This window comes from Ammospiza caudacuta, chromosome 1, assembly GCF_027887145.1.
Source record: "Ammospiza caudacuta isolate bAmmCau1 chromosome 1, bAmmCau1.pri, whole genome shotgun sequence".
In the NCBI taxonomy this organism is placed as follows: Eukaryota; Metazoa; Chordata; class Aves; order Passeriformes; family Passerellidae; genus Ammospiza; species Ammospiza caudacuta.
In genome coordinates, this window is record NC_080593.1 from 41062801 (window position 1) to 41083323 (window position 20523).

Here is a 20523-nt window from a genome sequence, read left to right on the forward strand (position 1 = left end):
AATATACCCTGTAGCATCATTCTCAAGGGAAGGTATACTTTCACAAAATGAGAATAAATGAGTTGGTATTATGATAGTCTAATACTGTGATGTTATGTACAACAGATGCATTTTTCTGCTAAGGGTTTAATCCCTTCAGGCCCATTAAGCAAGGGGAAAAGTTTAGAAGGGATGCTGTTAAAATGAGACATTAATGCACCTTTAAAAGAAACTAGTTGGAGCACAAATCCCAGGAGAAATACAGAACAAAATAGTGAATGAAATATTTATACTTTCCACTGAAGCTGAGTTTATGCACTTGAGGGAGAAGCCCTGATGAGATGGTCTTCCCCTTTGTTCTGTATCTATTTTTCCGATTGCTCAGACACAGCTGCTGCTTTCACAGTCACTCTGAGGCTGATTAGATTAGAAATCATAGGCCTGTCTGCTCAGCATGGCCAATGACACACAGGAAGTTTGGAATGCATTCGAAGCATGTCGTTTGGGTAAAGGAGATTTCTTTTTCTGTGCTTCCAGACATAAATTGGTTCTTCAGGATTTAGTGTGATTGGATCAACTTTTCTGTCTTATTCTGAGCAAAACAATTTAATACATGATCTAAAGCTTGTATATGTTCATGTGAAATCTCGCTTAAGGGCTAAATATGCTGCAAGGTTCCCTGGCTTTTCCAAGGCTCATGACTCTCACATTTATATACCATTGCTTTTAATTGTATTTGTTCACTGTGAAGCAAAAGTACATAATAAAAAAGCTGTGAATGGTTTTAGGGGGAGATTCTCTAAAACAGATGGAGGCAAAAAGTGCCTGGCTGGCAAGAGAATTGGACTTTGTACTTTCTAGAACCCTTTCTTTCTCTTTAGACCTTGACACTGAGATTTCTTGTACAGGATCATTGTCCTTTTAAAGAAATTATTTATGGTTACTCGAAGAACATTTTTTATTTTCAAATAGCTTCTAAAAGAAGAGCAAAGCTCAAATGCAATTTAGTGCCTTGTATTCTGCAGAAGGGTTGTCATGTTTCCTCTACATGGCTCATTTCTTTCTAGAGGGTCTTTTCCAAATGCTGCCCTCCCATTCAGTCTCATTCAAATTACCTACTGCTATTCATCTACCTACATCCCTCAACACAACCGCATCAATTGCCAAAGTGCAAAAAGTGAAGAAAAGGTGGTGCTGTGTTGTTTGGTTTTGGTATTAGTTTATTTTTGGGTTGGTTAGCTGGTTGGGGTTTTTTGTTTATCTGAGTTTTTTTTTTTCTTTTCTTTTTTTTGTGGGGGGGGGCTGGTTGAGTTTCTTAAAAGTATTATGTACTGCAATTTGTAAATATGTCATTTGATATAAAGGGCAAAATGACCTCACCAATGTCCCTCTTGTGTTTCTGCTTTCTGAACTTTTTTAAGCTCACAGTTCCATGATCAATACCTCTACCTGCTTTTTCCATAGCTTTGCATTCAATTCACAGAGCTATTGGGCATTCACATTAGGTATTGTATACAGAACATTTAATACTGTTGGGATTGGTTTTTCTTTTTCTTTTTTCTTTTTGCTTAGAAATAGCCTTTGTTTTTCAGGGGTTTTATATTTATTTCAATAAATATAAATAGATTTTCTAGCAGTTTAGATAAATCTGAAGGTGCAAAGCATATTTCAAAATCTCTGAAATTATTAAGTATCTAAAAAATTGTTTTAAAATATTTTTACAAGAAGCAGCAGTAGCAATCTTTGTGCATGCTATTTCTCAAGTACATATAAGTATGTAAGAATAAGCTGGAATAGATCTTAGAGAAGATAATTTGCACAGAAAGTCTTAAAATTGTGGCCCTCAGGAGTAGTTTTAGAAGATGATTGGGGTCTACTGAATAACATTTTTATTTGTAGTGTCAAATCAAGAGCATATGTAAGAGTGAAAACCATTCCTTGAGAACTGTCAAATCTGATCTTTCTCAGTTTTGCTGCATTAATGAGTAATCGATACATAAGGAAAGGAAATGTAGTAATTTCCCCTTGAAAAGAACTTCTACTCAGTATTTCAATAATATTTAGTTCTTATGGAGCCTTTTGCTTCCTCAAAATATGTTAAAGATATGAACTTCTTCAATCCCTCCCTGTTAATTTTCCCAGCCCTTCACTGAGACTGGCAGTTACACACTCCTGTTTCTGTCCAGGGGGGAGGATAGGGCGGGTTGCTTAGGCTGCTTGATTAACTTTTTTGTGGACAGGAAAAAGGGGCACAGTTGGATCCCATTTTAGAACTAAGGATTTCCTGATTTTCAGCCTTCTGTTTACACAACTGCATTGTGCTGCTCTGACTTGAACTAAGTATTCCCTGGCTTAAGGGACTGAGGTGTGGTAGATGTAATCAAGATATCCAAGCTTGCCTATCTCCAGTAGGCACACTGGGGCTTTGTGAGCTGTTACCTTGTGCTTCCTGCACATCATTTGGTGTTGTCCAAATGGATCTCCTAGTCATGCATCCATTGCCTACTTGGTAATTTAGGACACTGGATTTTCCCTGTAATTTTAAAGCCAAATGCCATTAAACACCGAGCTTTGGTATTTCTTTTACTGTATTGAACTAAAAGGTGCTTTGAGATATTTGCCAGTGATGTATTTTAAGGACAAGGTAGCAATTTTTTTTTGTTTACTTCTTAGAACATTTTATTTTCTGGTATTAAGGATGCTTTTTCAGGGTGGAACACAGGGAATTTATTGTGTAACACCTGTTAACAAAAGAGGAACTTGATTAATTTCCTACTCATGGTGCTGAGACTGTTCCCCTTTGTTGTCATTTTCTCAGGGTTATTACTCATTACCCTTATTCATTCTGCTTTGATAGAGGTAAATAGCTTTTAATTCCCCCTGCCCCCAAACCTTCTTAAAGTTTCCTTTGACAGCTTGTTGTAATTATGCCCCTCATTGAAGACACATTCATTATTCTCTGTTGCCCTGAACAAGATTATTTAAGGCTCATTTTGGATTTATTCTGTGCATGTGTCTTGAATGTATTTTGCTGAAAAATAGAAAATAGCAATATAAGGGCAGTGTGAGATGCTGGTAGATGTGTTACTGGTCACAGCTTGTATAGTTGGAGGTATTTCAATGAACATGAGCAATGTCCTTGTCATTCCATGACAAAAAAAAAAAAAAAAAAGAGAAAAAAAAAGCCCAAAGGATACAAGCAAGAAACTATTGAAGCCTTCTATACAACGTGTTATTGAGTAATTGTTACATACAGTTTACTGTTGAGCTGTCGCTGTATCCTCAACTTTAATAAAATATGAGCCAATATTAGGGGCATTTTTTGCTGTATCAGGAATCTTCTTTTGGAAAGTATCCAATGGCATTATGAATGTTATTCATAATGTTATGATACTGCCATGTGACAATTAGTACATCCTCACTTTCTTCACTTCATCTCCCCAGACAGAATTTATTTGCCAGAATTCACAAGTTCTTGGGAGTGTCAAGATTCTTGATTTGCCACAGCCTTATTGTTACTGGGACATCTCAGTGCTGAGGCATTTAACAAATAGCTCAGGCCATTCCTGAGAGGCCCTGGTTCTTAATTCCATGTCTTCTTTCCTTTCCCTTAGAAAAGCATCCTGCTTGGTAAGGCTTCTGTTCCTAACTGCTAAGGCTGTTAATTCTTTGACAGATCAGACAGCTGGAGTATCTCCAGAAACATACCTTTGCCCTTAAATGAACTTGAATTCACTTGAATTCACAATTTCCTATGCAGGGGAAAAAAATTAATATCCCCCTGTAACTCTCAAACTATCCCAGTAGTTATGCACTTGCTTTTATAGATTATATGTAAGTGATCACATTTGAATTATCAGCTCTTATAAAACCTGCAGTCACAGGTTTTTTAGCTGCATTGCACCTTGATGCTTTTTATTTGGAGACAGCAGGTCTCTTTTGCTTATGTCCTTGATTTTGTCTTATTGCCTGCTCCCTTTTATATTAGGAATTGCAATATTTTGGGGGTTTTTTTTGGTTTTTTTTTTGGTTTTTTTTTTTTTTTGGTTTTTTGTTTTTTTTTTTTTTTTTTGTATTGTAACAATCTTAGACTGTTTTGTAGTAATCTGATTCATTAAGGTATTGGCATTTCTAGTTATTTGAAAACAGTAACATGATACAAGGAATGCTATAGAGATTTAAGAGCGACAGTAGTTACTTTATAAATTAATAATGAACACTAGTTCCTGGCTTATCATCAAGAGTATCTTCTGTTATACTTCCATAATATTAAACTCTTTGGTTTATGGCAGACATATTCCTGATGGGGTGAATTTTCAGACTTGGACTCTGTTTTGCCCATAAATGATCCATAGAGAAATGACTGCATATGCATAGCTTTTTAACTGGATATGTTAAATTTTCATAAAAAGAAAAAAGAGGTTTCTATGATGACCCATCCCAAGTAAGGAATGTCTACTTTGGAAAGCAGATAGTTGTATTTTTACAAAGTCATGGGCAGTAGGTGCAGATGATAGATATAGACTTAAAATCTTTCATAATTTGCTTTTTCCCTGGTACCTTATGTTTTGTCTAAGCCACAGAGGGTCAACAATTGCAAAGCTACATGTTGGAGGAGATAATTGTTGTTGAAAAGGAAGTGGTTAAATAAGGATTCACAAACAAAACTGGGAGCACTGGTGGTCTAACCTTTACACAGTTTGTGTTTGCTGGCTGGTCATGGGGTCCAGGGTGCATTGCATTTGCTGCCCACCTGAATCAAACCTGCTGTGAGCAGCAGTTTTTTTACCTGCTGGCATTTCTGGATGTCTGTAACAGAGGCTGCCAAAGCACCAAACCCCCCCCTGAAACAGTAAATGCATGACAAATGGTGAAATATCACACTGGTTAGCAGATTTGGCAGGTCTGCCTTTGCTATAGGACCACCCTTCCTGTAGAAATTTACTTGTGAATTGTGCAGCTCTGCATATTGTGTGTGGGGAGATGTGTAGCTTCCAGATGTACGAATGAATCTGTGATTTACAGTGCAGTCTATGTGAATAATCACAACTGTTGTGCATGCACACAGATTTTTACAGGATGTTTCCAAGAATTTTGTATAAAAACGACATGGAGCCAGTACATATTTCAAAGATATCATCATCTATACATGTGTCTCTCCTTGCTTCATACAGTCTGTGTTCCTATAAATAGGAACAATCCCAGTCTGAGAAGGAAAATGAGAAATAGTGCAAATAATACAGACTTTTTTTTTTTATCATAAACGTCTGCATGTGCCAAATCTAAATGTGCACACAGATGCCACTGAAATAGAGATGGCTCCAAACCAGTCTCATGCCTTTAGCCTAGAAAACACTTTTTCATTTCCCAGAAGAATATGAAATCCCTCACTGAGTATGAGAGATTGTACCTTAAAAATTATTTCAAGTGATTATATTTATAGGGTGTTTATGAGGCTCATTACTATGTACATGAGCACATAAATGAAATTAGCCTCACAAGAGGCATTTATCCAAGGACACACAGGATGTCTGCAGCAGAGCCAGGAACCAGAAGATAGCTTCCAAGTTTAGTCCAGTATCTTAACCACACTGCTATTTTTGCCTACTTGTGTCCTACCGTACTCCATTAGTGACCAGAAATCTTCATGTGAAGACCTCTGCTCTTTCTTTCCAAAGATCATGTTGGCTTCCCATTCTATTAAGATATCTCAACAAGAATATGCACTTGTGTCATCAGTCAAGATCACTACTTCTAAATGACTGAAGGAAGTAGCAAAAGAAAACACAAAACCTATGTAAAGTAAGATATTACAGATCTTTTTTGAAAGAATATCTCATGCTTCTGCTATAAAGAAATATCCTATTCAGAGAAATCCATTACCCAATTTAGTATGGAGGGGATAATCTACTGTGGATGTTAATCCTTTGGAGTCTATTTTAACTCTCTATTTCATAAAATTATTGCTTCATTCTCTGATAATTTTACAATTCAGTATCATTAATTTTATATGTAGAAAAGGATTGATGGAACTGCTTATTGTTAAGATTTCCATCCTTTCCCATTAGGAATCTTTCTTTTCAGTTGCTGTAAGAGTAGGATTAAGTTTACTGAGCAAGAAGATTGAGATTAGCATGCACGTCTGGGCCTTGGAGCAGCACCTGCCTGCCAAGGTCTCTCTGCTGCCAGGATGTACATGAGGCTCACTGCTGCAGTTTGGTGGGCTGATCCCATAGGGGAGGACAGGAAGGTTTTGTCCCTGCTGGTCACTCTGTTTGTGGCTGACAACTGGCAGAAGCTTGACCTTTGAGCAGAACTGTGCCATATGATACACAGAATTCTGAAAATGTAGCCTCTTCCTTAAAATGTGCACTGAAATCCAGCACTGACTTTATGGTGAATTTTGTATGTGCCTGTGTTGCCTACCTGTTAACTGGAGATGAACATAGTTCTCCATCTCCTGAGGCATTAGGAAGATAAATTTACATGTGTTACAAAGCACACTGTCACTACAGTGAAAAAAAACCTGCTTGAGAGTCTATGCAAACATTAATAATTCTGTCTTCAGAGCAGAATTTGAGTGCTGTACAGGAAATATGGTATGGCATTAAAAAGTGATGAGAAAATAAAATATGAAATATTTTTTCATACAGCTAGCCGTGCCCATTCAACACTGAGAACAAGGCAAGGGGCCTCCCATTAGAGTTAGATGCAATTCTGCAGATTTTTTTCTAATGAAGAGACTCAAGGATGTAGTTAAGGTGGAATAAGCAGTCTTAATTCCAGTGCTCCAGGAATTTTAGCTGTTCACTTTGCAACTTGTCTTTTAATATACTTTCTGTTGTGTTATATAAAGTGGCTAAGGTGGAAATTCAGAGGCTCCATCAGGCTAATGTAGAAATCCTAGTATCATATTCCAGAAATCCCAGGCTTGGTATGACACCTCTTCCCCGGCCAAAAGCTGCTGGTATTCGTGCTGGCAGACGCGCAACAACCACCAGCTCTAAGGAGGAGGCCAGAGTTGGGGACTGAGCGCTGAAGGTATTCCAGAGCCACAGGCACTGCAGGGCTCCTGGGGGAGCTGCACTGAGTGGCAGGGTGTGCAGCTTGCAAAGTCTGCTGCTGCAAGGGGGTTTTAGTAGCTGGTTCAGGAAATTATTGTGATGTTTAAGAGGGAGCTCTGCTGAATCAGGTCCAACTGCTTCCAAGCAATCCTGTGGGACCAAGTGTGCCATGGCACCCTGTCATCTACCAGCCTACTTGGATCATGGGTTACATGTGTGTGTAAGTGTTTGTACATAGGGAGCCATCCACCATTTCAGTTTAGAGACGGTCCTTTTCAATGCAGCATGTTGGAAATTAGAGGATCTATTTTCATTCATCTTTGTAGGAGTTATACAACTAAGTATCCATACATCACCTGATTTCTTTTTTTTTATTTTTCTTTTTTTTTTTGTCTTGCTGGTTAGCACTGTTACAAGACTAGTTCTTGAATTAGGTGTTACTGTGTTTCCTATATGCAAGGAGGCAGCAACTAAATTACTGCATAAAACAGATACATAAATCTGGTCAAGTTCGTATACTGCTCTTTGTGATGCTGGAGAACAAGAGAATGACTTGCTGTGACAGTGAGAGCATAGGATCCATCACCTTTCTTATAGCCAAGAACTTAATAATAGAAAAGAGCAATTCAGAGAGGCATGCAGAGAGGGTCTTTCATTTGCCCTGTCATTCTTCACGACTGTTACCTCCTACTTGATCTTTCACTTTACACCTAAGACATATTTCTCTTGCTGTTTGAAGAGTGCTGATTAGAGATTGACTCTTATCTAATATTATTTAGTGTTAACTCCCCTTCTCCACTCAGACTGCAATGACTGCTTCAGGGTCATGCGGCTGGAAATGAGAATGTTGTGCTCCACAGGTAGTCAGCTCACTGAGCTGGCCCCCCAAAGTGTCTGCTCTTTACTACAAACAGGTTTTTTTTTCTTTTATTGCAAACAGAAATCTCAGCTGCCAAGAGAACCACCTGCATATAAGCACGTAGGTAGTGCAGCAGTGGTTGCTATACGGTACACATTAGGATTCTAGTCTGAATAATGCAGATGTTCAGGGACTTGCAGTGGCTTTAAGGTGACCCAGGGTTACTTGAGTGACCAGGATTTGGGACAGTCCTATGGGGCATTTATTATTATAATTATAATACTTTGGAAAGAAGAGCTAAGAGCTTGCTAAAAGCTGACATTTGCAGCTAAAATATGTAATGCCTGAAGAAATGCAAACCAGCCCTTATTAATATTGGCTTTTCCTAGCAGTAAACTTGAAATATGATGATAGTCTGTAAGCATGCAATGCCTCTTTCCAATTAAAAAATGTGCCTAGTACCGTGTCTAAGCAGGAGTCCAGCAGTGAAGGACAGCACATAAAACTAAGGTAAATCAGTACAGTATCAGATGGAAAGGAGTGAAGGAAATGGTTGATGCCTTGCTCTCAGCCACAACCCTAACAGAATAAAGTATTTAATTGTGTCCCAAAACCTTGTTAATTTGGCTTCCCCTGTTAAAACAATGGGAGAAACGAGCTGTAGAATAAGAAAATTTTTACAAAACTGTAAAAACAGAAGCATTAAAAAGATGAGAGTTTGTAACATGGGCCCATGGTCCCAAGCCCAAGAGTTTGTAACATGGTCCCAGCTGTTGAGATAGGAATTATGAGTGTGCAGAGAGGCAACAACCAAATGCACCCCCCACTATCTCCTGGCTGTTGCTCAGTAAGATAATCACTGGCCTCTTCTCATATTCAGTATAAAAATTTGTTTGAAAGGTATCAAGCAAATAGGAAGACTGCAGATGGTGTCTGGAGATTGTTATATATCATTACACAGGCAAAAAACAATGTTAAAAAAACATTAAGGTTGCAAAGTCAAGTGTTCAAAAGGTATAAAATTACAGACTAATGGTTGTCTATGCAGTTATAATGGGCTTCTCTGTGAACACTCGTTATCATTTTATTGTTCATTATAATTATGCCATTACTCATTAACCTTAAATGTGGGATCATATGGAATTTTCCCACTTGTTCTTTTAATTTAATTTATGTGTGAAAAAGGTTTTAGCTTTAAAAAATAAAGGAACCTGAAAATGCCATCCCATGGCATATTGACAAATGGATTGTCAGCAAGGTTGAAATCTTTCTATTTATCACAGAGACATGGAGAGTCTGGAAACATTAGATTTTAATAGTCTGTGTGGACCAGTGCTAGAAGGGGCTGGATCTCTTTGCAGCTGGGTGTGGATGATTTTTGTTGACAATGGAGGAGTAGTCAATGTCAGGAATTTGGGAGTTACCGTCAGGATGCAGAGGGAAAAGGGCTGTCCTCGTTTTTGTGTTGTGTGTCTCTGTGCCCTTCTGTTCTCACCCATTTTGGCTCCTCTCATGTCCTGCCTAGCCCTCCTAATCAATTTGGATCGTCTTGTCTACCTGGTTGCCATCACTACTGCTTTTTCATTCTCAATTTTAGTTGATTCTTAACCTCAGGTCCCATTTTCTACAGGTATTTTGAGATCCCTATTTCATTCTTTTCCTCCTCAGACTATAATACTTACTCACCCTGGGGTCCTTTTATAACACTAGTGCCTTGATGTACTGTCTTCACTCCCCCTGTAACCAAGGCACATCCCTCTTTTACTCCTCAGTCTCCTTTTGTGCTCCCTCCTCCACACCTCCTCATCTCAGTGAGTGATGGGCAGCAGCCCAAGAGCCCAGCAGAGACAGTGCAATACCTCACAGTACTGCTGGAGTTATGTGCCAGCATCTCCTGCTATGCCCATCATCCCAGCCTCCTGCTCTGTGCAGCTCCTGTTCCTGGGAGGAAGGTGCCATTCCCTGTCTGTCTGCAGAGGTCGGTGCAAGCTGGGAGGGAAGCAAATATAGGGGCTTCAGGGAAATGTATGCTGAGGATGCAGGCACTGTGCCTTTTCAAGTTTCTCATGTGGCCACACCTGGAAAGTTTTCACAAAAAGGTAGCAGGTACATCCTTAGTAGAATGAGTTTCCCATTTGGGCAAATATCTGGTCCCTCTGCCACATGTTCTAAGGAACTTTGCCTTCCTTCTGGTTCCTTCCAGCCACTATCCAAGAGAAGAAGATGAGCTTGGCTATTTTTCCTTCATTTTGCACCACCTTATTCCAACACAGGTTAAAAAAATGGCATCTCTCTTGGGAAACAGGAAAAGGACAAATGGTTTGACTGAAATTTCTCACCATGAGCTCGAAGGGAGGATGTGATCTGCAGGATGGAAATACTTGGCTGCAATGCTAGAGTTCTGACAAACCAGTGTTTCACTCCAATGAATGTCTGAGACCATGGGAAATGTCAAGGCCCCATAGTGACAGAACACTCCTGGCCCTTCTGATAAAACATTCAAGTAATTGATTAGCACAAAGAATTATTTATTGCAAAAATACAATTAAATGAAATAAAGTTATTGTTTAGGTTTTTTTTTCTCCTACAAGCTCTTAATAGTACAGAAACATCTACCTTTGCTTGGTGGGAATGTACCAAATGACCAAAATGCAAATTATCTGCAAGCTGAATTTGTGTCAGTATTTAATCTAAAAAACTATATCAAAAGATTAATATTTAACTCCTACTCACTTTCAGTGGTTTCTGCTTGTAATTCTTACCCTGCTGTACGAGGTGAGAATTCTTTGGCAAAGATTGCTCTTAAGGTTTTAAGCTGATATATGTCTTGCTGCCATAGGATCCTGAAAAGACAAGCATGGTGAATGTCAGGGGTGTACAACTTGCAGTTGTGAGGAGAAGGGAATCTGTGTTCATCTGTACGTACCAGAATTGTCTTTAAAGCCCTTTATTGAAAAGAAGTCAGTAAGAGGTGAGATTGATTGGATCCTCAGTTTGTGAGACCCAATTCTTCCTCTGTTAATGAACTTAATATTCTCACCTTCTACTTTAATTTAACTCTGTCCACAACCCTGCCAAGGCACCTCAGTTGACATGAATTTAGATGTTTATGGCACATTGCTCTCTCTTTCCATCTAGTAGGATGGATTTCCAAGTTAAAAAGAATAGCGCAGCAGTATCTTTTTCCCCCCGTGAATATTTTTGCTCTATATTCAAAGAACTGCAACATAAGTAAGAAACTGGAGCTTAAAGCATCTGTGGCTGAGGAATAGGGGCAAGAGAAAAAAATAATGGAGAGAGAAATCAAGAAAAAGAAAGTGCTTGTGCTGGCAAGACAGGCAGTTAGGCAGGGACAGAAATAAAGAGGAAACAAAACAGATGAAGGATTACAGAGTGAAAACTATTTGGGAATAGGATGTTGGGAGTGGTAAATAGGCTAGAACAATAGGGATGAACATTTGCTGAATGTGAATAGAAATCACTATAAAGTTTCCACCATTTCCTAATAAAAATACAGTAGCCTTGAGTCCTTGTGCTTTTATTAAAAATTCCAGCTGGAATACATAAAAGAAGGCAGGAAAATTATTCTCAAGTCAGATAACTTTCAGATGAATGAGAATGTAGAGATTTGATGGGATTTTTTGAAGACAAAAAATATTTGATGAACAAGACTGAAGAAAAGATGCACAAAGGAGGGGAGGAAGCAAAAGAAAAAAGAAATTGTAGAGAAAAAAGAGGGAAGATTTGAGCTATAATTAGCATTTGTCTGTTTGCAGGAAATAAATGATCTCTTACCCAAAGAATTTTTCTGGTACAGCAAAGTGTCAGTCCCAACCCTGTTTTTGTTAGATGTCAGGTATTACTCTCCTTTTTGCTCTGGCAAGTGTACAAGTGCAGGATTAGGAGGTGAAACATTTCTACAGTGTGCTCTGTTCAGAATGGGATTGGTACTGTTTAGTGGACAATGAGCTATACTGCAGCTGACAAAATACAGGTTTCCTGAACCATATATATTCAGTTCAATGCATTTTCCTTGGTTATGATGGACAGTAATCTAGTGTGACATAAGGTTTCATTTTGCACGGCAGGCTGCATTGGTTCTGTGGTAAATGGAAGCTGTCCATTACAAAAAAATGCCATTATTCCTATAAAAGAGTGAACTGATTTGAAAAACGGAGAATTGGTTCAAGTCTGCAGCTTACCTGCACATGGAACTTTTTACCCAACTCCCAGTACTGTACTTCACCATTTGCTATGCATTCTCTCCCTATCTTGGTGAGACAGAATTTGAGAGGCAGAAATTCCCCCTCTGTTGGGAATCATTGCACACAATCTTTTGATTCCATATTTAGTGGACACTTACAATGTTTCTTGTAATGCTTTCGGGGAAGCTTTGCATGTTGATAAGAAGGCACTAGCAGTCCTGGTACGTGTTTTTATGTGCTTTCCACTTCAGTTCCCGGTTGTGTTTAGGTGAGAAGGAAAAGAATAGCATTTTGTTGTGGCTGAAGATTACAGTTCCTCTCAGCCTGTGATTTTTCTTTATTTATAAAATGCTTTGGACTGAACAGACTCAGAATTACTGTAGAGCTTACTGGCGCAAGCTAAAGTGCAGATTGCTTTTCCCAGTCATGAATTTCAGTTAAAAACAAACAACTGGTGAACACATTTCCCTAGAGACTGATTTAAATAGGGGTATTTCATTTGTATATTTCCTAAATAATGTTTTCCTGCATGTGTAGAGATAAAAGAGTTTTTGCTTAAGATAGTTTTGAAAATATGTTAGACACTTTTTTTTAGACTTTGATTTTTCCTTTTTCAGGGGGACAAAGTAGGAAAATATTTATTGCAGTTAAGCCAAGGAAGAATTTTTATGGAAAAATTAAAAATAATTCAAATTTGAACTAAATTAAAAGAAAATTAGGTAATATTTTGAGATTTCATCAAAACCATAAAATTTCCAGAAGCTGTAATGAAAGATTATTTTAAAATACTTTTGAATGAAATTTTGGACAAAATTGCAAGAGTAGCACCATAACTGTACCATGTTTTACAAGGGGGCCTATTAGGAGATGAAACAGAAATTGTTAGCAAAGGCTCCTTCAGACCTTATTTACAGCCAGCATTAGATAAAGTGTTACTTAGTGGGCAAATTAGCCTGCCAGATATGAAAGAGACAAAAAGAAATGTGTCTTGGCGTTCTGGGGAGGATATAAGTATGGAGAAAGCAGAATCTATTATATTTGATAGCGATGGAATGTCGCCTGAAATGACCCTCCGTTCTTTCCTATTGTTAACTTTTTCTCATGGAAAAAAAAAAAAAGGAGAAAAAGAAAAAAAAGCCACAGCCAGTGAATTCTCTAATAGCAGCCGTCTGGATGGTAGAACAACAAATTGTTTGCATACATTATTACAGATTTCTGCTGTGTTGTTTTGGTGCCCAACCAAAATTGAGGTTCCCCTGTGGCACTGTAAAAACATAGAGATTGTTCTCACCAGAAAGAGTTCCAGTTGACACTCGTGAGACACAGACAGAGAGGAGGGAGCAGGAGAAGTGGTTTGGCCAAGGTCATGGTATAGGTCAGTTTCATCAGCACCAGCAGGAAAACAGGACCCAGAAGTCTGTGTTTGTGTAAATAGGGGCATTTACCAGCATAATTATTCCCAGGGAAAAATGCCCATATGAGGCATTACGCGGGTATAACTGCTGTTGAGGATGCTGGTGCAATTATATCAGTAAACTTTCCCAGGCAGATGAGTCCCGGCTCATGGGCTTTAAGCACAAAATCCCATTGCAAGGAGACCTTCTGCCAAAGAGTGTTGTTGGAAATCTAGCAAGAGGAAGGAAAGAAAAAACAAAACAAAACAGTCCTCACTTCAATTAGAGGAAAAGATAATTCCTTTCAAGTCGAGAGGCTCAGCTCCTGCTGGCCTTTGTTCTTAAGCTTACCCTTGCTGTAATTTCACAGAGTAACTTGAATAATGCCAGTTTGTTCTGTGATTACCCTCAGCTGGAGCACAAAATTAATATCTCACTAAGTAATTCAGTACATGATGGGTGAACATTTATTCAAACATGCCCTAAAAAGCTAGGATTTTCAATGTTTGCTGGAACTCCTTCAGTGACAATTAATTGCCTATGTTCGTATATGTTTATGAGCCTCAGTAAACAGGCAGCATATTTACATCTCCCCATTACCTTCAGAAATAAACTTCCTGAAGAGAAAAAAAACTCATGTTCCCTGATTACAATCTAATTTTAAGTAAACAAGGGGTTGGGAAAATGACTAGTGAGCAGGACTTTGGAGGGAGGAAGGTGGGAGGTGAAGAATTTTCTCCCTCTGGAAACCATACCACATCTAATGCTGGTAGTATTAAGTTAATATGCTGCAAGAGAGAAATGGCCTTGGCTAGTCCTGTTAGTGTTTGGGGGGGTTTGTTTGCCTTTTTATCCTAAGAGTTTAGACTCAAGACCAGATGCAGTATGTACTAACTTGTGATGTGGAGTTGCTGTGGAATATGGCACCTTTGAATGGCATGTCTTCTAACCTGTGCACAATCTTGGCATTTATGAAAACCCTAAACTACTGCTGTGTGATCCTCTGATATGCTACAGCCAATGTCTCTCTTCCATTTCTTCACATTGCCCTCACTGAAGTTGCACTGCTTTCTGTCCACGTGAATCCCTTCCAGAACTGAAAGTACCAAGCTTTTGCCCCATTGGTCTTATTTGCTGTGTCTTTTGCCATGCAATGAGGGTTTGTGGGGTGACAGGAATCCTCCATTTTTTGTCACAACTGGGGCATTGCCATTGACTGGTCGTGTTACTTAATCCTCTTCCACACTGCAGGATGAATTAACTCTTGCAAGGTGCTCCTACAGAGATGTGTAGGAAACAGACTGTAGACAAAGACTAAGTATTATTTACTTTAGTTGTATCTATTAACATCTGCAGAAAGATGACATTAGTGCATAATTTCAGTCTGTCTGTACAACTGACTGCTAGTTTCATTGGCTTGTGCTTTTAAGGAATTATATCAGGTGGAAAACACAAACAATTTAGTGAATGTTCATTGTTGTTCACTTTTCATCTAAATTTTTTCACTCTGCTGCTATCCAAAGATTTCCTTTTGGACTGGGTGTTCAGGTAAAAGTATACTAATGGAAATCCCTGAGCCATAATGTAAAGACAGAAGATGATAAAGTGAAAAATAATGAAGTATGATGATAGATGGCAACTCTTTGCTGTTGTCCAGAATCTTATCCATTAACTCTTTCAAATTTACTTTAAGGCCATCTGTAGCTCTGCCTAAATCTAGACTTTGTGCTGTTGTGATGGTTAGTGCTGAAGGGTGGAGAGCAAACCTGATGGATTTTTTCTTGCAGGCAGGGAAGGGGGGTGTGTGGGTAAAGCCATCTCGAGTGGTGTTTGGTCTCTTATGAAAGAAAAGCACCTGAAAACAGTGGCATCCCCCAACTCAGAGAGGTTCTGTCAATCCCAGACACTTAATGCTGTCATTGTTAAGATAAGTGGTTTGATCTTCTGTGTCTTTTTCACCTTCTCCGTGGCTATCACATGCTTTACTGATGGGCGCGCCAGGGTGTGTCCTTTCTTAGAAACTTGGTTAGCTCTCCTTAGGTAAATCAGCTCCATAAATGATCCATTAAATAGTAAAGTTCTGTGTTCATTGATGAAGTTTTAAGGTAGCTGGACTGAAGGAGCTGACAGATCTAAAAATAAAGTCAATGCTCTTCTTGTAATCCATTGTAAATAAGCTGTCAAGTATCACTATGGTCTCCTTTGTAATAGCTTTAATGAGTAAATAAAGAGAATAAAAGTAGGGAGACAGGGTAAAAACTGTAAGCCAAATATAATTGTTCTTCTTTTTTTTTAACCTATTAGATTGCCTTAGGTGGTGGTATCTCTATTTCTCTAGTCCTGACTTAGAAAATTTTGACATAATTTTGCCAGTTAAAACTTCTAGAATACGCATGGCTGCTTTTCAAGAACAAGGAGTTAGAAAATGTTTGAATTGCTCCCTGACTCTGATATCTGACTTTAGAAGGTTTTATTTGGATAGGTAAGCTTATTTAAAACAAAAAAAAAAGTGTATGGAGAATTGTATTTTATCAAATAAAAGCCCCTGAATTTTCTACTAGGTATCTGCTTTTTTTCTTTTAAATCAGTTTTTGTGAATGAAGAAATCTGCTTTCTATGACAGGTAAAAATACATCCAAACATATGTAATTTTTCTGTACTTCAGGCTGCCAGGAAAATGAGTCTCTTTTTTTTGTTGTTGTTGTTTTTTTTTTTTTTTTTCCTTCTGTTGGTTAACTTCAGATTTCTTATCCACAGCTTCGGTTGTTGCAGGGTTAATATCCTTTGGTGCCTGCTTTTGAATGCACTTGGCTGTCAAGTTTACAGATGATGTGCTCCCATTTATCTAATTTCATTTCTAAACTTTCCATTCAAGGGGTCCTTACTGCTCACCTGGCTCTTGGATCTGCCCTCAGGTCAGTGACAGCAGTGGCAGCAGTGCCTTGCAGATGCTCTGGGATCTGGCTCACTCCCTGGGTTCCCGAGGCTGGGACTGGCTGGGGCTTCATAATCAGCCCTCCCATAGGAAGAAAAAAAAAGTTGTGAAGTTGCTCACTGTTGCTCACTGGGATCGAACAGCTTGTCTTTTCTTTTGAGGAACATTTATACTTAACACTCGGTAGGCAAACTGCTATTTCAGTTTGCAAGTGGATTCAGTTATTCAAATGCACAGGCCAGAAAATGAAGGGGATTCTATTTAAACAGTGTGCTCCCAAGTCACAGATGATCTTTTTGATGTCTGTATTTTGCAAATGGAAATTTTCCATTTTCCAGCAGTAGCATTTGTTCAGAGGCTGTATGCTATCTAAATCTGCTTTTGTGGCTGTTCATTTGCATTTTTGCTATGGTATATTGCCTCTTGTCTTCTCCCCTTGGCCCCCCACTCTTTTATATTTAATTCCTATTTCTGCTGCCTCCACTCTGTCTTGCATCTCTGAAGACTCAATCATGCAAGATGCTCAGCACTCAGGGCAAACAGCAGAGGCTGCTCAGCACCTGGTCAGGATTACAGGTGAAAAGGGAAATCCAAAGCATCTGCATATTGAAGATTTTTGCTGAGAGAGAGCAGATGAAAGGTGGAGCTGTCCCCCACTCACATAATAGTTCCACTTCTGTAGCTTCCCACCTTTTCTCAGTTGCTAGAACTGATGGAGCTACTAGCCGGTGCATCTGATGGAAGAAGTGTGTGTAAATCTTGGGTTGAAATTTTATGGCATGATTTGAAATACTCACAGTAGTCAGATGATGTAGAGAAAACAGCCCTCCCCAGATTTAAATTAATGACCACGGAAAACCTTGCATGTTCATGTAGCTTTCTTGGTCAGAATGCAGAGTTTTCTACTTCCTTTAGTATTTATCTTTTATTTCACCCTGTACACATAGGTTCTTTCTTCTCCCAAATCTGGTTACATCCACGTCTACAAGCCAACCGCTTAGCTAGAAAAACTGCGTTAATATCCTGAGGGAAAATTGAGAAGGTGAGGAGAGAAGCACAACAACTTAATTCTGGCAGTTGAAAGAACAATCTGAAAGTTGTCTCGGTTCAAAGTATCACATACAGTCAAGTAATCACTATTCACTTCTGCAGATCCCAACCCTCAAAAAGTCTATTTCGCCCTTAGGGAAAGCTGGGCAGGGGGAAGAAGAAAGTGTAAGCAAGAGTATCATGCACTACAATGAGAGACAGAGTATTTAAAGCTGAGCACTGATACAGACCGTGGGGCTGGGAGGCGGGGATTGCAGGCTTCTCCTCCCATTCTTATCTTTTTTCTAAATTCACTTCTCAGAAGAGAAGATGAATGAAAAAGAGGGACCCTCAGAAGAGAGACTGAATGGTCCTGGCCAGGTTGGAATGACAATACTAAAGATAGAGAATGAAAATACTCAATATTTTACCCCACCAGGCTCTCCCTCTGAGTCTGTTGGAAACTGGGGCAATGGCAGTGCTCCACAGACTCGTCCAGGTGTGCAAGAACCTGCCGAATGCCTGCACAGTGCTCTGGGAACAGGGCACTCGTTTCCCAAAAGTTTATCTCCTGCCACAGGAGGCAAATACGTGTGTGAGCATGGCATGGTGTTCCCACTGTATGGCAGAGAGCTGGTACCTCAGTACCCACGATTATGAGTGCCTGGTGATGAAAGCACAGTGCATAGGCAGTATTATAAACCTGTGTATGGTTTCCCGCACTGCCCTTTTGGACTGGCTATGGGGCAGTTATGGGAATCCATAACAAAACCCTCTGCTTATGAGAACAGCAAACTGCCAGAGTAAAGTGTGATATTTCCATGTTCCTGTCATGTGCAAGCACGTGCCCACAAACCAAAACACAGCTGGCATGTCTAATTTTAGCTCTACCAGCCTTGAGAAATGTCCCTTTAAAGACATTCTTTTTATAATTCCTTTTTTTTTTTTTAAGCAATTTGGTTGATAATGCAGCAGCTGACAATCCCACTGCCATACTATGGATGATTTAAATAAAAACAAAAAGAAACTGCTGCCCCACATTTTTTTCCCAAAAATTTATAAATAGGCAAAACCACTGTAGAAAGGCCTAGCAATCTGATGACATGTTCAAGAAATAAGTTATTATAAAAAAAGAGAAACGCTAGGATTTGTGTACAAGAGGAAACATTTCGTTATTCACGCACTTTTTTTCCCCTGATGATTTATAGCCGTGTTGTAAAACAGACTCTTCCTTCGAGTCTTTCGGAGAATAAATATTTGGGATGGCCGTGCTGACACAGGTCCTGCACGCCTGGGATCCGTGGCAGGTGTGGGGCTCTCGGCCGGACGCGGGGGCCACACCTGGCCCTCACCTGGGCCCGGGCTGCGGCAGCTGCGTGCGGGGGAGCCGGGCCGGGGGAAAGCCAGCCGCGGGTAACTTTTGTGGCACCGTGGCATTTTCACACGTCTGGGGGAAGGCACCCGCCCGTCAGGCCGGCCGAATTTCCTCTTTACCCTCTTCCTCCATTTTGTTCCAACTTTAAATAAACCAAGTCTTATATAAGCGGTTTAACAAAGTATGTATTTAATATGTCTGGCCCGGGGTCGCCTCTCCGCGAAGTGCCGGATGACGGTGCGGAGCGGTTTTCTGAAGGGGGAGGACGGCGACCCGGCTCCGTCACCTTCCCCCTCCCGTTTGTTAAAACACATATATACATATATTTTAAATTAAAACAATAAATGTAAAGCCGCGTTTCGGGGCTGCTCTCCCCGTCCCCCGCCCCGCGGCGTTGGCGTTTCCCGGGTCCCAGGGCCGCTTTCCGGAGCTGCCGGTCCGGCGGGCGCGGAGCGGGCGGGGGCGCGGAGGCGGCCGCGCGGCCTGCGCCGACCTCCCGGGGGAGCGGCGCGCCGAGGTCCCTCCCACCGGCGGCGCGGCGCGGAGGGGGTTTGAATGAAAGACAGGACGAGCCCTGAACACCATGTCACTCCGTGAAGGAGGCAGCGGCAACTAGGCTGGGGAAGGCTCTTCCCTCCCCCCCTTTTTTTTTATTTTCTTTTTTTTTTTCTTTATTTTTCTTTTCTTTTTATTTTTCCTTTTTTTTTTTCTTTTTTTTTTTTTTTTAATTTGGTTGGAAGGGGGGTGGGTGGGGAAGCGAGAGGGGAGGGCTCGAGAGCGGGGCGAGCCGAGGAGAGGACGAGGAGAGCGAGCGAGCGAGCGAGCGAGCAAGGGAGCGAGCGGCTCTGCGGAGATTTGGAGTTGCACTGTCTACCCGGCTCCTCTCGCAGGACGCTTCCCTCCCGAGCCGGGCAGCGGGCACCGCCGGAGGCACGCTGCTGCCAGCGGGGGAGGCGGGCTGCTCCCCGCGGGCACCCGGGCACGGGGCTTCCCCCCACGCACGCACCCCCGGCCGCACACACCCCTCCGCGCACACACACACGGACACACACGTATATGTTCGTGCGGGCGCGTTTTTGGCTGCGCTGGAAGTAGCGCGCGGTAGACGGCGAGGAAGTCTCGGCAGCCTCCTCTGTCGCCCGCGCTGTCAGGAATAGCGGCGTGAGAGGAAGAAAGGCCCTGGGGCACTACACCCTGCCAACGAGTTCCCCGCACCAGCCAGAAGGACTCCAGCTACATGGGCAAACGCCTGGACCAGCAGCCAATGTACCCTCAGTACACCTACTACTACCCCCACTATCTCCAAACCAAGGTAAGGGCTGGCGGGGCCGGCGCCTGGCGGGGGATGGAGAGCGGAGCCGCGCGAATTGCGGGCTCGCCTCTTCTCTTTGGCGATTTTTCTGTCTCTTTCTCGGGTTTGGTATCACACAGAGCAGAGCTGGTAGGCAGAAAGCAGGCGTGAGAGAGGCAGGAAGGTTACTGTCTGCCCTCCCATTTATTTCTTTATTTCTTTTAATTTATATTTTTTTTTCCCCAAGGGCTGCTGGCGTCGGCTAATTCCTTTTATTGTTTGGGGAGAACAGTGCGGTTAACGCTATCGTAACAGCGGGCAGGTAGTGTGTTTGTTGTAGCATGGGATAAAGATTGCTCTGGACAGCATCGGACATAAAACACTTTTGGTGG

The 20523-nt window shown here is 40.8% G+C and overlaps 1 protein-coding gene across 1 annotated transcript in view; it reads left to right on the plus strand.

Annotated features, from left to right (window-relative positions):
- Positions 1–19783: 19783 nt before the first annotated feature.
- RBMS3 (RNA binding motif single stranded interacting protein 3) overlaps positions 19784–20523 on the plus strand; it is a 443341-nt gene continuing 442601 nt past the window's right edge. The window contains exon 1 of the mRNA XM_058819606.1: positions 19784–20152. Coding sequence (XP_058675589.1) covers positions 20078–20152 — 75 coding nt within the window. The 5' untranslated portion in view covers positions 19784–20077. The remainder of the gene's footprint in view (positions 20153–20523) is intronic.